Source organism: Delphinapterus leucas, chromosome 19, assembly GCF_059928025.1.
Source record: "Delphinapterus leucas isolate spDelLeu-1000000601 "Yukka" chromosome 19, BTC_Dleu_Yukka2, whole genome shotgun sequence".
NCBI classification, from domain to species: Eukaryota; Metazoa; Chordata; class Mammalia; order Artiodactyla; family Monodontidae; genus Delphinapterus; species Delphinapterus leucas.
The window spans coordinates 54,924,977-54,938,956 of record NC_143147.1 but is presented as its reverse complement, the minus strand read 5'-3'; the positions used below and the strand labels follow the sequence as shown (position 1 = coordinate 54,938,956).

General features: G+C 47.5%; 1 protein-coding gene across 5 annotated transcripts in view; it reads right to left on the bottom strand.

Annotated features, from left to right (window-relative positions):
• Positions 1-6,724: 6,724 nt before the first annotated feature.
• Positions 6,725-13,980, bottom strand: part of TLK2 (tousled like kinase 2) — a 105,803-nt gene continuing 98,547 nt past the window's right edge. For 4 of the 5 annotated variants that reach the window (XM_089901384.1, XM_022589087.2, XM_022589085.3 and 1 more), the window contains 3 exons: positions 13,564-13,675; positions 11,610-11,717; positions 6,725-9,463 (listed from right to left, as the gene is read on the bottom strand). In XM_089901384.1, the coding sequence (XP_089757510.1) occupies positions 9,290-9,463; positions 11,610-11,717; positions 13,564-13,675 (394 nt within the window). In that variant the 3' untranslated portion in view covers positions 6,725-9,289. The other variant, XM_089901385.1, reaches the window with a different exon arrangement.

The window sequence follows — 13,980 nt, the reverse complement described above, 5'->3', positions numbered from 1 at the left end:
GAGAACAAGACAACCTCCCCACCTGCTCTGAACATCTTCCATGTTTAACTGTACATAAAAATGGTGTTCTGAAGTGTAAACTAAACCGGGTAGAAGCAGCTCTCTGCCCGCTTCTGCTGGCCAATAAACACATGTCCAGAAGTAGTGGGACGAGGCCAGGCCTGGGGGTCGGACTTGAGCTGGAATTCCAGCTCAGCCACCCACTATCCAGGTGCCCTCCAGGCAAGTCACTTCCCTTCTGAGTCTCAGGAGCCCTTTCACGTACAAGTTATGGGATCATTACTCACTGTGCTTAGGGTTCCTCTTGCATTCGTCTCTTCTTCCCTGGTTCTGGACCTCAGCAGCCTCTCCGGCCAGAGGGTGCCCAGGGGAGCAGAGCCCATGGACACTCCTGGCAGCCGGGCCTACAACAAAAGCTTGGGAGAAAGGAACACAAGGCAGGAAGAACGCAACTGGATGGCCAAGTAGAATAGGAGAACATAAATAAAGGAAAGAGGGACTTCCCTGGTGGTCCAGTAGTTAAGAATCCACCTTCCAATGCAGGGGACGCAGGTTCGATACCTGGTCGGGGAACTAAGATCCCACATGCCACCGGGCAACTAAGCCTGCACGCCCCAACTACTGAGCCCACACGCTCTGGAGCCCACGTGCCACAACTAGAGAGAAGCCTGTGTGCTGCAACTAAGACCCGACGCAGCCAAATAAATATTTTTTAAAAAGAGTTTGATCAACTAAAGGCTCTGGCTAATTAGGTGGCAAAATCTGATGAAAGAAAGAAAAAGAAAGGGAAGAGAAGAGAAAAGAAAAGAAAAAAGAAAAGAAAGACAAGGTCAGTCCTTACCTGAGGCAACTAGGCTAAGGGGGTATGAGCCCCAAGGAGCATCTAAAATTTTCCCCACCCTGCACCTTTCCAAGCCAGGGGAAACGTCTGGCCAAGCCTGGGGCTGGTCTGGGCAGATCCCAACCCTTCCGCCTTCTCCCTGGGCTCCTGCACCTCAAACCCTTGGCTCTCCACTCAGGCAATCTGCCCTTTGAGTCCCCCCCTTGTCCGCAGCACTGAGGACCTGAGACAGAAGGAAGAAGGCAGGCTTGGGGTTCAGACACACCCAAGTTTCAAGGTTTGGCTCCACCTCAGCCAGCTGCATGATCTTGGGACAGTTAACCTAAAAGAACTATTATTTCTCCCAGGACTTCCCTGGTGGCACAGTGGTTAAGAACCTGCCTGCCAATGCAGGGGACACAGGTTCGAGCCCTGGTCCGGGAAGATCCCACATGCTGCAGAGTAACTAAGCCCACGCGCCACAACTACTGAGCCCGCGTGCCACAACTACTGAAGCCCGTGCGCCTACAGCCTGTGCTCTGCAGCAAGAGAAACCACCACGATGAGAAGCCTGCGCACCTCAACGAAGAGTAGCCCCCGCTCACCAGTTACAGAAAGCCCGCGTGCAGCAACGAAGACCCAACACAGCCAAAAATAAATTTAAAAAAGAAAAAAAAAATTTCTCCAACATCCACATAACTGGGAAAGTTTATGGCTGTCTGTCTTCTCCTGGTCTACCCCATCATGGCCACAAATATAACCTAAAAACAAGTCTGCCCACTTTCCCTAGGTTCTTTCCTTTACTCCCTCTTATTGGAGGACACTGAGAAGGGCCCTCCACTCCCAAAAGGGCCGCTGAGTTTGTATCCACTCACTTCGAGCCCGAGGCCTGGATTAGAAAACTTCCTTTGAAGGGACTCCAAACCCCAGCTTTTTCTTCCCCAGGGAACAGGAGATAATTACCTCATGACCCCTTCCAGGAAGCAGGACATGCAGACTTCCTCCCCATGCATCTAGTTTGGATGTGCCTCCCAGTTGGAGGAGTCACCACAGTGATGCCCACAGCTAACAGCAGGGCCCCAGAGCAAGCTCAGAGCAGGGGGTTTACAAATCCAATGCCTCCAGGATCCTCACGGGCTCCTGTGTCTCCTCAGGAGGCTTCAGCAGGTCAGAAACAAGCTGGCCAATGGAGGCTGAGAGAGGGGTAGAGGTTGGCCTGAGGCACCGCCACAAACAAGAGGGGGTGACAGAGCTGAGCTGAAGGATGCAGTTCCCAAAACCTTCCTTCTACTGCCCTACCCAGCTGGTGCCGGAGCAGGCAGAGAGGGATGTCGCATCACCCTGTCTGCTCTACGGGGCCCTCTCCCAACCTGGAGGTGCAGGTCCTCTTAGCCTGTCTCCTTGCACGGAGGACAGGGCAAGCCAGGAGTCGAGGCCTGCTCTGCTCCAGAGCTCTGGCTGGGCCAGCAGCTTCTGCATCCCTCTCTTCAAGAGATCACCTGAGGCTTCGGGAGGGAGCTCCTGACTCCCAATTCCCAACTCAAGAAGGACAGGCAGGATGAGGTTTTCTCCAGTCTCCGAACTTGACCCTCCGAATGCAGGGCTGGGCCCAGTTCCTGCCCACAGTTTTGTGTGGCCCTCCCTGATCCGGACCAAAGGCAGAGCCTCCCCTGGCGGAACAGAGCCCCGCATGCAGGTGGCTGCACCCAGCTGGCCCGGCACCCGCACTCCAGCTGCAAGAGACCGGCCAGACCCTTCCACAGCCCCCAGCGAAGCAGCAGCAAGCACAGACTGGGGCACCAGTGGCTGGTGACCAGCATTTCTAAGATGAAGTAAAACGGTATCAGTGCACTGCACATGAGCCAAGCTCTAGTCTGGGAAATGTGCGTTGGGTTGAGGTGTTAAGGGTTTCTTTTTGTGGCTTGCCATCAAAGAAATTTGAAAAATACTGCTGTTGAAGGCCTGGAACTAGCTACACAGTCTCCCTGGCTGTCCCTGCCCAGCTCCGATCTGCTCACTCCCTGACCAAAGACCTGCATCCAACACACTGCCCCAACCTCCTCCTCGGTCTCTCATCGGTCTCTCACCCCCACCTGTCCAGCCCAACTTCCCCTTCCAGGAACTGTGCTTCAGCAGGCCAACGACCCGATGTTCCTTTAGCCATGCCCTGGGCTCACACACACACACGCAAACACACGACAAGGCAGAGAAGTAAGGGAGAGTTGTTCAAGGTGCTGTGAGAGCCCAGAGAAAGGAAGGCTGCAGGGGATGCTTGAGCTGAGTTTTCAAAGATGCTCAGATGACCAAGTCCTGGAGGCATGAGAGTGCAGGGGGAGATCTAGGCATGACAGACACTTCATGGCAAGAGCACAGAATGGGTGAAGGACCCTTTGCTGCAAACACTGCCCTTCCTCACTCTCTTTCATTCTGCCCATTCTTCAAAGCCCAGTTCAACGCCATCTCCCGAATCCCCAGGCACCTCATCTCACTCTTATGGAATTCATCAGCTCCAAGCTTACATTTATTACATGTAGCTACTATATGATAACGCAGGAGCCAAGTCTGATGTACCTTTTTACATCCCACACAGCCTAGCCCAACGTATTAGAAACAGAAAGCTCTCAAGAGAAGTGTTTTGAGTGGATGCATGAAGTTTAGAGCTGTGACAACTGTAGCTCAGAGTGTGTGAGTGCCTGGCCCAGGGTCGCAGAGCATGCAGTCTTCACTAGGAGCTCTCCTGCTGTCTTGTTTTATCAGATACCAAAACCAGGTCCAGTTTTGTCTGGTTCACGTGGGCTGAGGAGCAGGGTTAGCATTAAGGTTGTGGGGAGGGTTCTGGGTGTCTGTAGATGCGAAGAAGCAATGGCTCCTGAAATTAATTTGTAGGGAAAGACCTTCCTTTTCATGCACGCCCCTCTCTTAGGGCACAGGGCTGAGTCTGACTCTAGGACAGTCTTCCTTCTAGAAACAGGCCAGGGCCCACCTGCACTGGAGGGTCCTCTGTGTCTTGCAGACACCTCTCCAAGGGCCCCTGTGACGCAGAGGAGGCATCTAGCAACACCCTCTGCTTTTTACTTTTTCAGTTGCTGAAAACATCTTTACATCTCTCACCCCCTTCAAGACTTACAGCGACCGTGAGCAGTCAAGGCAAAGGGTCTGATTCCCACTTGTCAGTTAGGACACAGGGACAGGGAGTTACAGAATTTTTCACTGCCTCATCTACAAAGCAAGATGACATGATAAGAGGGCTTAGGGAACCTGAGGCAGGAATGTTCTGGGAAACCATGGCCCCTTCTTCCCACCTAACTTCACTTCTAGCTCAGGACAGCAGAGGCAGGGTTGCTGCCCAAGCCAGCTGGGTCTCCAAGTAGATTTCTAAGGGCTAGCCCTGAGGGAGGGGGTACTCAGTGAAGGGAGCCCCGGGGGCAGTGGAACCCAAGATTAGAGAAAGATATGCTTCCGGCTGGGCGCCAAGGTGCAGCCTTCAGCTCCAATGCTCTCTGCCCCAAGATGGCACTCAGAGAATCCACCTCACAAAATGTTCAAGCCTGCAGTCCCTCCCCTTCGATCCTGCTCTACCTACCTACTACCAGTCGCCAAATCAATCTGGGCTTTGGTTTCCTCATATATAAAATCAGCGAGATGCTTCTATGAAGCAACACAGCTGAGGAACTTCTCTGCAAAGTAGCAGTGCGAAAGCCCCTTCTGTTTGCTGATACTTCCCTCTGCAGCTCCTCCCCCAAGCTGCCTTGGGGGTGCAAAGGCTGGGACAGCACAGGAGGCCCCACCACAGTGGCAGGCTGTGCCTGGAGGCCAAGGAGGTTGAGGTTACCACAGTTCTCTGGCCGGGCACTTACCGCCACACCCAGGCCTGACCGGTGGCCCGCCGCTCTCTGACCCCTGCACACCACGGGGTCTCTTGCCCAGCACCACACACGCCCCCTCCGCCGGCCAGCCTGTCTCAGGCCCTGCGAGCTTCCCTGGCACAATAGAGCTCTTTATTCCTTGCCCCTACCATGTCCCAGACCTGCTCCCGGGCCTGCCTGTTTTCCTAGCCTCTGGCAGGTTCCCCCAACCCACCCACAGAGCTTGGCATCGGCCGGAGTCCCACCTCCTCTCCCCACGATCTCTCTGCAACTCTCTCCTCCCCAGAGCCCTTCCAAGGAGCTGCAGATCAGCCCCAGGATCTCCTCAGCCCGGATCCAGATTACCAGGCTGGATTCATAAGCAGACCCAGGTCTCAATCCTCCGGCAGCCCTGGACCCCTCAGATAAAAGAAAAATGTGATAAATTAATTCACAAGAAGGGACTGATGAGTTGTTACATATATTTTAAGAGAAGGCCAAAGGTAAGAAGCTTTGCCTGAAGGAGTGAACGATTCTTGAGTATACTGTTAGGTACCAAGGCACCAGTATAAGCGTATAAAAGGGCATATAAATGACATCTGGTCCTAGGACAGCCCAGAGCTTAAAGCAGATTTTTATCCCCAACACAAAAAATAAAACAAAGCCACCTCTGTCTTCCAGCTGGGTGAGTTCAGACAAGTCCTGAGAGCCACCCTCCAGCTGCCCCCTTGCTGGGGTGGACGATTAGGTCAGTAGGGCTTGTGACCTTCAGTGCTTATGCCATCTGGGAGACAGATAATGGGAGGGGGGCAGCTGAGAACATACATTCTTAACAGGTTCCCAGGTGATGCTGATGCTGCTGGACTGGTGGCCGCACTGGCCTGTAAAACGCCTCCTCCCACACTCAGCCAGAAGCAGTCTTGGATGCAGGGTAAGAGGAGGCTGCTGACCTTGTAGAATAGAGGTTGATATTGAATCTCAAGCAAGAGAGGAAGGCTGCTGAAGGGTCTACATCATTGCTCCAGACAAAATCTCCTGACAACCTGGAGTAGAAAGGCTCTGAACCTCAACCAGCAAACCTGGGAGTCTCACTAAATCTTTTGATCTTTGTCAAACCACACTTTTTGATTTCCCTCTTATGTGCCAGGTACTTTAAACACCTTATTTCTACTCCTCACTATAACCATGCAAAGAGATATTCCTGAAGCTTGCAGAAGGGGGATGTGAACCAGACCTAATTCTAAAGCCCAGGCTCTTAACCTCTAGGTGATTCTGCCTTAAGAAACTAAAACAGAACAGCTAGTTTGTGCACCATGTCTCTCTCCCACTTAACCCCACATGGATTTTAATTACAGACGAAGAGGGCTTGAGTGATTGGAATGATGAGTAATGGAGAGAAGGAAAAGATTCTCAGAAAGCAAAAGATTGCCAAAGGTGGGTCGAGTTAGTTGTAAACTTCGCCTTCTTAGGAGCAAGGAGCTGGACCCAAAGCTTGCTTCTAGCTCTAGGATTCAAGGAGATAACTATGTTTAAGGACAGTTATTTTCTAAATTAAGAAACACAAGAGCTCCTTGACTCCTAATCTTCTCAGCTGGAGGAAACCCTGTCTTTCCTGGACTAGAAAGCAGGCAAGAAACAAACCCTCTAAAAAAGGACAGCAGATGTGCCCAGGTCAGCCACAGGGTGGGGTGCGTACGGCTCTGACTGGCGATTCTCTATTTAAAGCTGCCCATGTCACGATGGAAGATTCAGAGCCCAAGTCCTTCTCCTCGACCCCTGTATTCCATCCCTTCCTGGGGCCCAGTGCCTTTACCCCTGAATGGTGAGCTCATGGTCATGGTTGGGCCTTCCCCATTCTGTTCATTGCTGTATTCCCACCCACAAGCCTAGCTGTTGGCACATCAGGGGTATAAAACATGTTGCATGAATCCCACGCTCCCATCATGCCTGCAACGCCCACTGGGACTCTGCCAGCTGCCAGGATTCCTCTAGCTATACTCTAGGTGGTAAGGGCCCCGTGTGAAGCTGAAGACTAGAGTAAAATCAAGAGGCTGGGAAATCACTTCTTAAAACTTATTTTAATATTTTCCCCACCCCCCAAATTGGGAAAAGCCAAAACAGTCTGGCTGGATTTAATTACAAATTAGTACACATTTTTCTGTCATTGTTTAAAGTAAATCAACATTGTGGCAATGAGGGATTATCCTTGGAAAAAGTGAAACCCATATTAACAAAATATGTCATGGAAGAACTCCACTTAGTGATTTCACTGGTTACTTACAAGTCTAGAAAAGGTCAACATTCTGCATGTTCCCCGGGGCTTATCCATGCAGTGGAAAGAGGCCTTGGCCAGACTCAACCAAGCCCAATCAGCTCCAACCAAGCCCTAGACCCAATAAAAGCAAGAAGAGAGGGCATCCCTTCTTCAAAGTGAGGGTAGAAAAGGTAGATCACCAAATAAAGTCCTACAGCTTCACTCATAAGAACTTGGGGGAAAGGAGGCAGGAAGTTAGAGGGAAGTCTTAAAGATGCAGCATTCCTTCATCCTTAAAAGAAAGTTAAAAATTAAACACTTCAAGATCATTGAATGAGAGGGAAGAATAGAGGAACAGAACTTAATTATCTTGAGTAAGTTTAAACATGGTCTCAACTTCATCCATCTTTTCACATATACAGACACCATCCTTTCAGTGTTGTGCTCAACCTTTGAGACACCATGGGTATTCTGATTAGCAGCTTGAAAGTAATGGTTTTAAAAAAAGGTACGATACACACATGTGTATAAATATATATATTGCAATAAAATCGCTTTGGAAAGCTAGGGGCAACAAGGACTCTGGAGCTGACTTCCTTCCCTTCAGAGTTCCACAGGACAATACATCCGTGAACCTCTCTCCAATTTGGAACACTCCATCTTCCCTTAAGATCTCCTGACACTGGGGAGACTGGGGCAGGTCCACAAAACAAACGAAGGTCCTAGAAAATGTGTCACTACTGGCATTTTTCACATGTAAAAGAAATACTAGTCATGAGTCATTTGAGAGCTCTCTACCCTTCCTGACTGCCCTCCCCCCTGCCTAGGGAACTCAGATGCCTGAATGCTGCATCTTTAAATATTTCTGGCTGAGCCCTTTTGCCACATATGTCAGTAACATTCCAAGCTGGCTACCACATGTTCAGACTCTGGCCTCCTTCCCCCTGTACTGTCGAGTGCTCTGCTGTTTCAAGGGCACAGTGGGGCCATGCAGCTCCCATTTCAGCTCCATCTTCAGTTGATCATACATCTCAGAAACAACCAAATTTTAAAAAAATTAGTTCCAAGAGAATGTTCATATTTGAAATACTTATTTCCTTTGAGATTATTTTTTAACTTCACTCAATGAATCTATTAAAGTGAGTTAGACAAAGCGTGTGTGTGCACATGCACATGCACACACACACACACACACACACACACACCCCCACAAAACTTAGGGGTTTGGAGGTTGTTTCCTGCCAAAAGATCTAACAGAGGAAAGCTTATGTGCTGATCAAGTTTTAATATCACGGTTAACAAGAAATGTACACCATTTAGCAAGCACACACGAGACTGTGGGCAGGACTCCTGATCCCTGGAGCATCGGGCTCCCCAGCCCATTTTTTGCCTACCTTTGGAACAGTTTCAATAGTTACTACATTCAGAGAATCCAAGAGGACTGCATGGACAGATGAACCTTTATTTAAAAAAATAGCACTTCAAATAAATTAAAAGGGACAACCGTCAAGTGTTCAAATTGTGAAGAAATAGTTGAAAACCTAGAGAGACTCCAAGCTGCAGAGTTCTAACCTCATTCTTTGTCCAATGGCAAAACCCCACACATCTCAGTACTCCCACTCAATTTTTTCCCTACTGAGATGAGGGAAGCAATTGCAAACAGGAGACCAGACGGAGGAGAAAGCTGCATCTGACCGGAATGAACATTGCCACGTACTTGCTAATACGGGTTTCACTTTATGACCAAATGTATTCTTTCAAAAATAAAAAAGGGGGGAGGGAAGCTGCATGTTTTTAAAAACTGAAGTTATTTAGGGATAAAACACTAACTCTAGTGCCTTTAACAGGCAAGAGCAACTTTTTTTCCTCCGAAGTCAAACACCATCCCCAGCCGAGCCTTTGTGCTACAAGCTTTTCAGGAGATGTTACCTAAACTTTATTAAAAGAAAAGAACAAGTTTAAATATAGACACTGGACTAGCCCAGTCTTGTATTTTCAAGTCCACATTCTTCATCTGAAGCACTGCATCAGGGACCCCCCCCTGAGTCTGCATGTTTTCAAGTTCACAGTACATGGAACCAGTTTTTCTTTTTAATTTTTTCCTCACTCAGAGCAGCCACACGCAGTGGCCGTTGACGCCGGAACCTTGGGCGGGGCCTTTTCCTACGAGGCCTGGCCAGAGTTGCCCAAGGTTTCTCCTCAATGAGAATCGATGCTGTCATGCTCTATGGATGGGAAAAAAGCAAGAAAATAAAAGCACCTGGTACAGGTTTCATGAGATCCATTTGGATTCGCTATGTTCCAAACCCGCTGCTGAATGCCATTAGTCCACTTTGTGTGTGTTGAACAGTTTGTGGCTAGGAGTGGGTCTCAATTCGAAGAACTGTTATTGGACGTCCCAGAGGTTGATGCAATAGCAGCTCCAGCAGGGCTACTTGTGGAGACCGACTTTCGGATGTGAGGAAGCAAGTAGGGGTCACAGGCCAACTGCTGGACGTCGATGCGGTCCTCCTTTCGGTAGGCCAAGCATCGTCGAATAAACGCCTGAAAGGAAAGTTTCTTGAAGAAGCCTGAAGCAGATGATCCTGGCACCCCAAGAGGGAACCCAGGAGGTTCTGTAGCAGCTGCCAGGGCCCAGAACAAACGTCTCCTAGAGAGAAGGGGCTTTAGGGCCTTGCCTGGAAACCACTAGGCAGACCCAGGAGAGACGTGCCAGACGCAGCATCTCTCTGTGGCCGCTGGTTCCTTCCCCAGCAAAGGTGCCTGAGCCATTCCCAAGGGGGGCACGGGGCATGACCTCTCAAGATCTCTGTCCCCAAAGCACAAAGACCAACGCAAAACTCCCCCTCTCTGCCTTGGCTGATGTGCATGGGCACAGTATAACTTCATAGTTCTGCATCTACAAACCACGGTCTCGTGTGAACTTCCTGAGGAAGTGGAAATTGTAGTGACAAACTATCACCACGTGCAGGGTGACTAACACTACGGTGTGCCACAGATGGGTAAATGCTTTCTCGGTGTGTCTTATTTTTCCCTGAAAGATCAGCAGGCAAATGATCAGGCACGACTACATCTAAGTAGTAAAAGAAAACCTGAACAGGACTTGTCTGCTCAAGAGTACTGCAGACATAAAAACTTACTGATTTGGAATCCTAATTCACTACCAACATGGAGGTTTCCTTTGTGCTAGGTACGAAGAGCTATGTAGCCTCAGTTTCTACAATTTTAAACACAAAGGCCCTTACGTAGATTATCTGTCTTCTCCTATTTCTTAACCACACAGTTCTATTTAATCACAGCCTTATAATATAATTCTTTTAAATTGAATCAATTTTAAAAAAATCTAAAATATTATCATCCAAAGTCCATCCTTTACATTCGGGTGGTAATGATGCCTGGATGTAGGTCCATTGATCGTAGCAGATGTACCACTCTGGTGCAGGATGCTGACAGGGGGAAGGCTGTGCATCCGCGGATGGGGTGGCTGCGTCAGCAGGGAGTATATGGCAATGCTTTATTTTCCACTCAGTTTTGCTGTGAATCTAAAACTGCTCTGAAAAGTAAAGTCTATTTTAATATATCTAAAACATAAAGTGAACTACTGATTTTCTATTTTTTTCATGTTTAATTAATAAAATTCCTGGTTTTTCAAAAGCAAAGACACCTACACATAGTTGCTTTATTAAAGCATTTGGAAAATAACAAATTCACAGAAATGAACATAAGGATCCTTGGCCTTTAAAAATTAAGCTTTCTGGGTTTCCCTGGTGGCGCAGTGGTTGAGAGTCCGCCTGCCAATGCAGGGACACGGGTTCGTGCCCTGGTCTGGGAAGATCCCACATGCCGCGGAGCGGCTGGGCCCGTGAGCCGTGGCCGCTGAGCCTGCGCGTCTGGAGCCTGTGCTCCGCAACGGGAGAGGCCACAACAGTGAGAGGCCCGCGTACCGCAAAAAAAAAAAAAAAAAATTAAGCTTTCTTAGTGAGACACCTGGAGCTGGAAGGTTTTCTTGGGATGGACACCAATCAAATAAACTCCTTTTGCCTTGACCTTTCCCTCTACACAGCTCCCAGGGTAGGCTTTTGAAACAGTAATCAGATCACAAAGTTGCCCTGATTAAAACCTTCAACTGCCTTCCATCAGTTTACAATCTATCCTGCTGCCTCTCCTACTACTCTCCCCTCTGCTTAGCCTGCTCTGTGGACCTGCTAAGCTCACACTCACATCTGAGCTTTATTCACTTCTCTCTGCTCAGAATATTCTTCTCCCAGATCTATACATGGCTCCCACCTTCACATCAGTCAAGACTGTTCAAAAAAGTCACTTCATCACTGAGGCCTTCCCCGACCATGCCATCAAAAAAGGGGGTTCCCCCCTCTCTACTCCCTTACTCCGATTTGCTTTCTTCAAAACATTTATCACCACCTGAAACGTATTCATTTTTAGTTACTGTTCGTCTCACCTAGTAAAATGTAAACTCCATAAGTATAGGGACCTTGTCTGTGTAGTTCACTGCCACACAGTCACAGCTCCTTCCACTACCTAGAACAGTGTCTAGTACTTAATAGGCACCCAATAAATGTTTGTTGTGGGAAGAGAGGGGGAGAAGAAGGTAGGGGTTGGACAAATTACCCAGAGAAATAATAGAGAAAGCAAAGCAGACATTTCTGCTGGCCAATGGATCAAAACTTACCTTTGCTTCGGGTGTTACTACTGGCTTTGGCGGGAACTGCACTTCAGTAGCTTTGAGGATAGTATTTTCTTGTAGAATGTCTTGCTGGGACTGGTTATGGCCAAAAGGCTATCATATAAAAACAAAACAAACAAAGGTATGCCTCTGGTTAAAATTAGAGAGAACACAGACTTCCCAGGTGGCACAGTGGTTAGGAATCTGCCTGCCAATGCAGGGGACACGGGTTTGAGCCCTGGTCCGGGAAGATCCCACAGGCCGCGGAGCAACTAAGCCTGTGTGCCACAACTACTGAGCCTGCGCTCTAGAGCCCGCAAGCCACAACTACTGAGCCCACGTGCCACAACTACTGAAGCCTGCACGCCTAGAGCCTGTGCTCCGCAACAAGAGAAGCCACCGCAATGAAAAGTTCACACACCACAACCAAGAGTAGCCCCCGCTCGCCACAACTAGAGAAAAGCCCACATGCAGCAACGAAGACCTGACGCAACTATAAATTAATTAATTAATTGAGAGAGAGAACACAATTCAAAACCAAAGAGAAAGGAAAGGAGAAGACACATCTCAACAAGAACTGCTAGAATGAACTTTGGAGATGATCTCCTCTAATTCTCTCATTTTATAGATAATGGATGGAAAGGCTCAGAGCTTAAGTAACTTGCTCAAATTCTAACATCTAGGTTAAGGCAGGGCTGGGACCAGAAGCAGCATCTGCTATATCACAACACCTCTGCTAAGCTTTGCTTACAGCAAAGATAAAGAAGATTCAGAGCAGGAACCAGCAACCTCTTTTGCCCTGAGTGATACCTGTGGGCTTAAGCAATATATATGTGTGCCGCTGACAGACCCGAGACACAGATGAAGAAATGGAAAGGAAGTGCAAGAGGAGAGGGGTACCAACAAAGTGGGGAAAAAACAGAGCCGGGGCTACTCAGTGAGTGGCTTCATCTGTGCCACAAATTGCTATCTTCTAATAAACTCCTAAAAAAATAAGTTCACACCTAGTGTCATCTCTACAGTGTTTCTACTGAGATCACGATTCTTTCTAGATAACCTCTACTACTATTATCAACAGCACTTCCACAATATCAGAGTATAAATAATAATTAAACCCTATTAGTTCTGAATAGTTTCCCCACGTTAGATAGGTACAATAAAGAAACAAACCCAAGGAGAAGTTAAAGAGGAAGCTGAGATCTGAATTAAGAATTTGGTCTGGAGATTGTAATCAAAATATTAGGAGTCTAAGGGAGTTGTAGAACTCCCAAATGGCTTAAACTCACAGCCCAATGGGGAACGCTAAAACACACAAACACACGGGTAGCAGAAATAAGAATATAAATATACAACTGGATCCCAATATATACATTTATACAAGATATTATGCTCATAAGGAAAACACAAATGTGACAATGCATTAGATGTAGTTTACCATCTACGTTTTTACTTACGCAAATAATATATCACCTTTACCAGAAGTAACAGACAATGAGTACTTTCTGATGTCACCTACCCGGTACAGAAATACAAAGCATGCTTTTATTAATAAAAGCTCTAACTAATGGGGTGGTTGGCAATAAGAAGCCTTGCAGATTTTTCAAGTTTCAATTCTTGGGACCCTTAAGAATGGCTCTTGGGAAGACTGTATACTTTAGTAAACTATTTCATATATTTCCCTGTACATATTATCAGAATCAAAACATAGACTGGATCTGAGAACAGCAAAAAATGCATGTCTTCAACAGCTCCGCAGAATTCATTAGGTGCCCTGGGACTGAAAATTTCTGCTTATGCATAAAGCTTTTATAATTAAAGTCTGTATTTTCTTCAAACCACAACTTTCAGGATTCCATTCTGTATAACCCAATGATTAACTCCAAGAGAATAATCCACACAATGCCACCGTGTACATGCACCACCTAAGACAGAAGCCACCACATCCAACTGTCTTCATTACCTTCCTTCCATAAAGACACTGGTAGAAGATCACACCCACTGACCAGACGTCAACTTTATTTGAGATCTTTGGTGGTTCTTTCCCAACCACAAAACACTCTGGTGGTAAATACCTGGGACAAAAGGGAAATAAAAATTCTTAGAAAAAAGACTGTATAAATCTAAGACATTTACAAAAAGGCAAAATAAAAACCCTGTTAGAAATAAAAATATCTGAATCTTAACAGTTGAAAAGCCAACTTAGACCCATCTGGATAAAGGAGATGAAAAGACACTCTAACTTAAGGAGGCAGCAATGTCCTATTATAAAGCCTTAAAATACATGTTTCTTACTTACGGACAGAGGTGAATATTGTCCCTAGTTCCTACTTTACCCACCCCAGCCTCCTTTCCCAGTGCTGTGCCTAATATAGGTGTC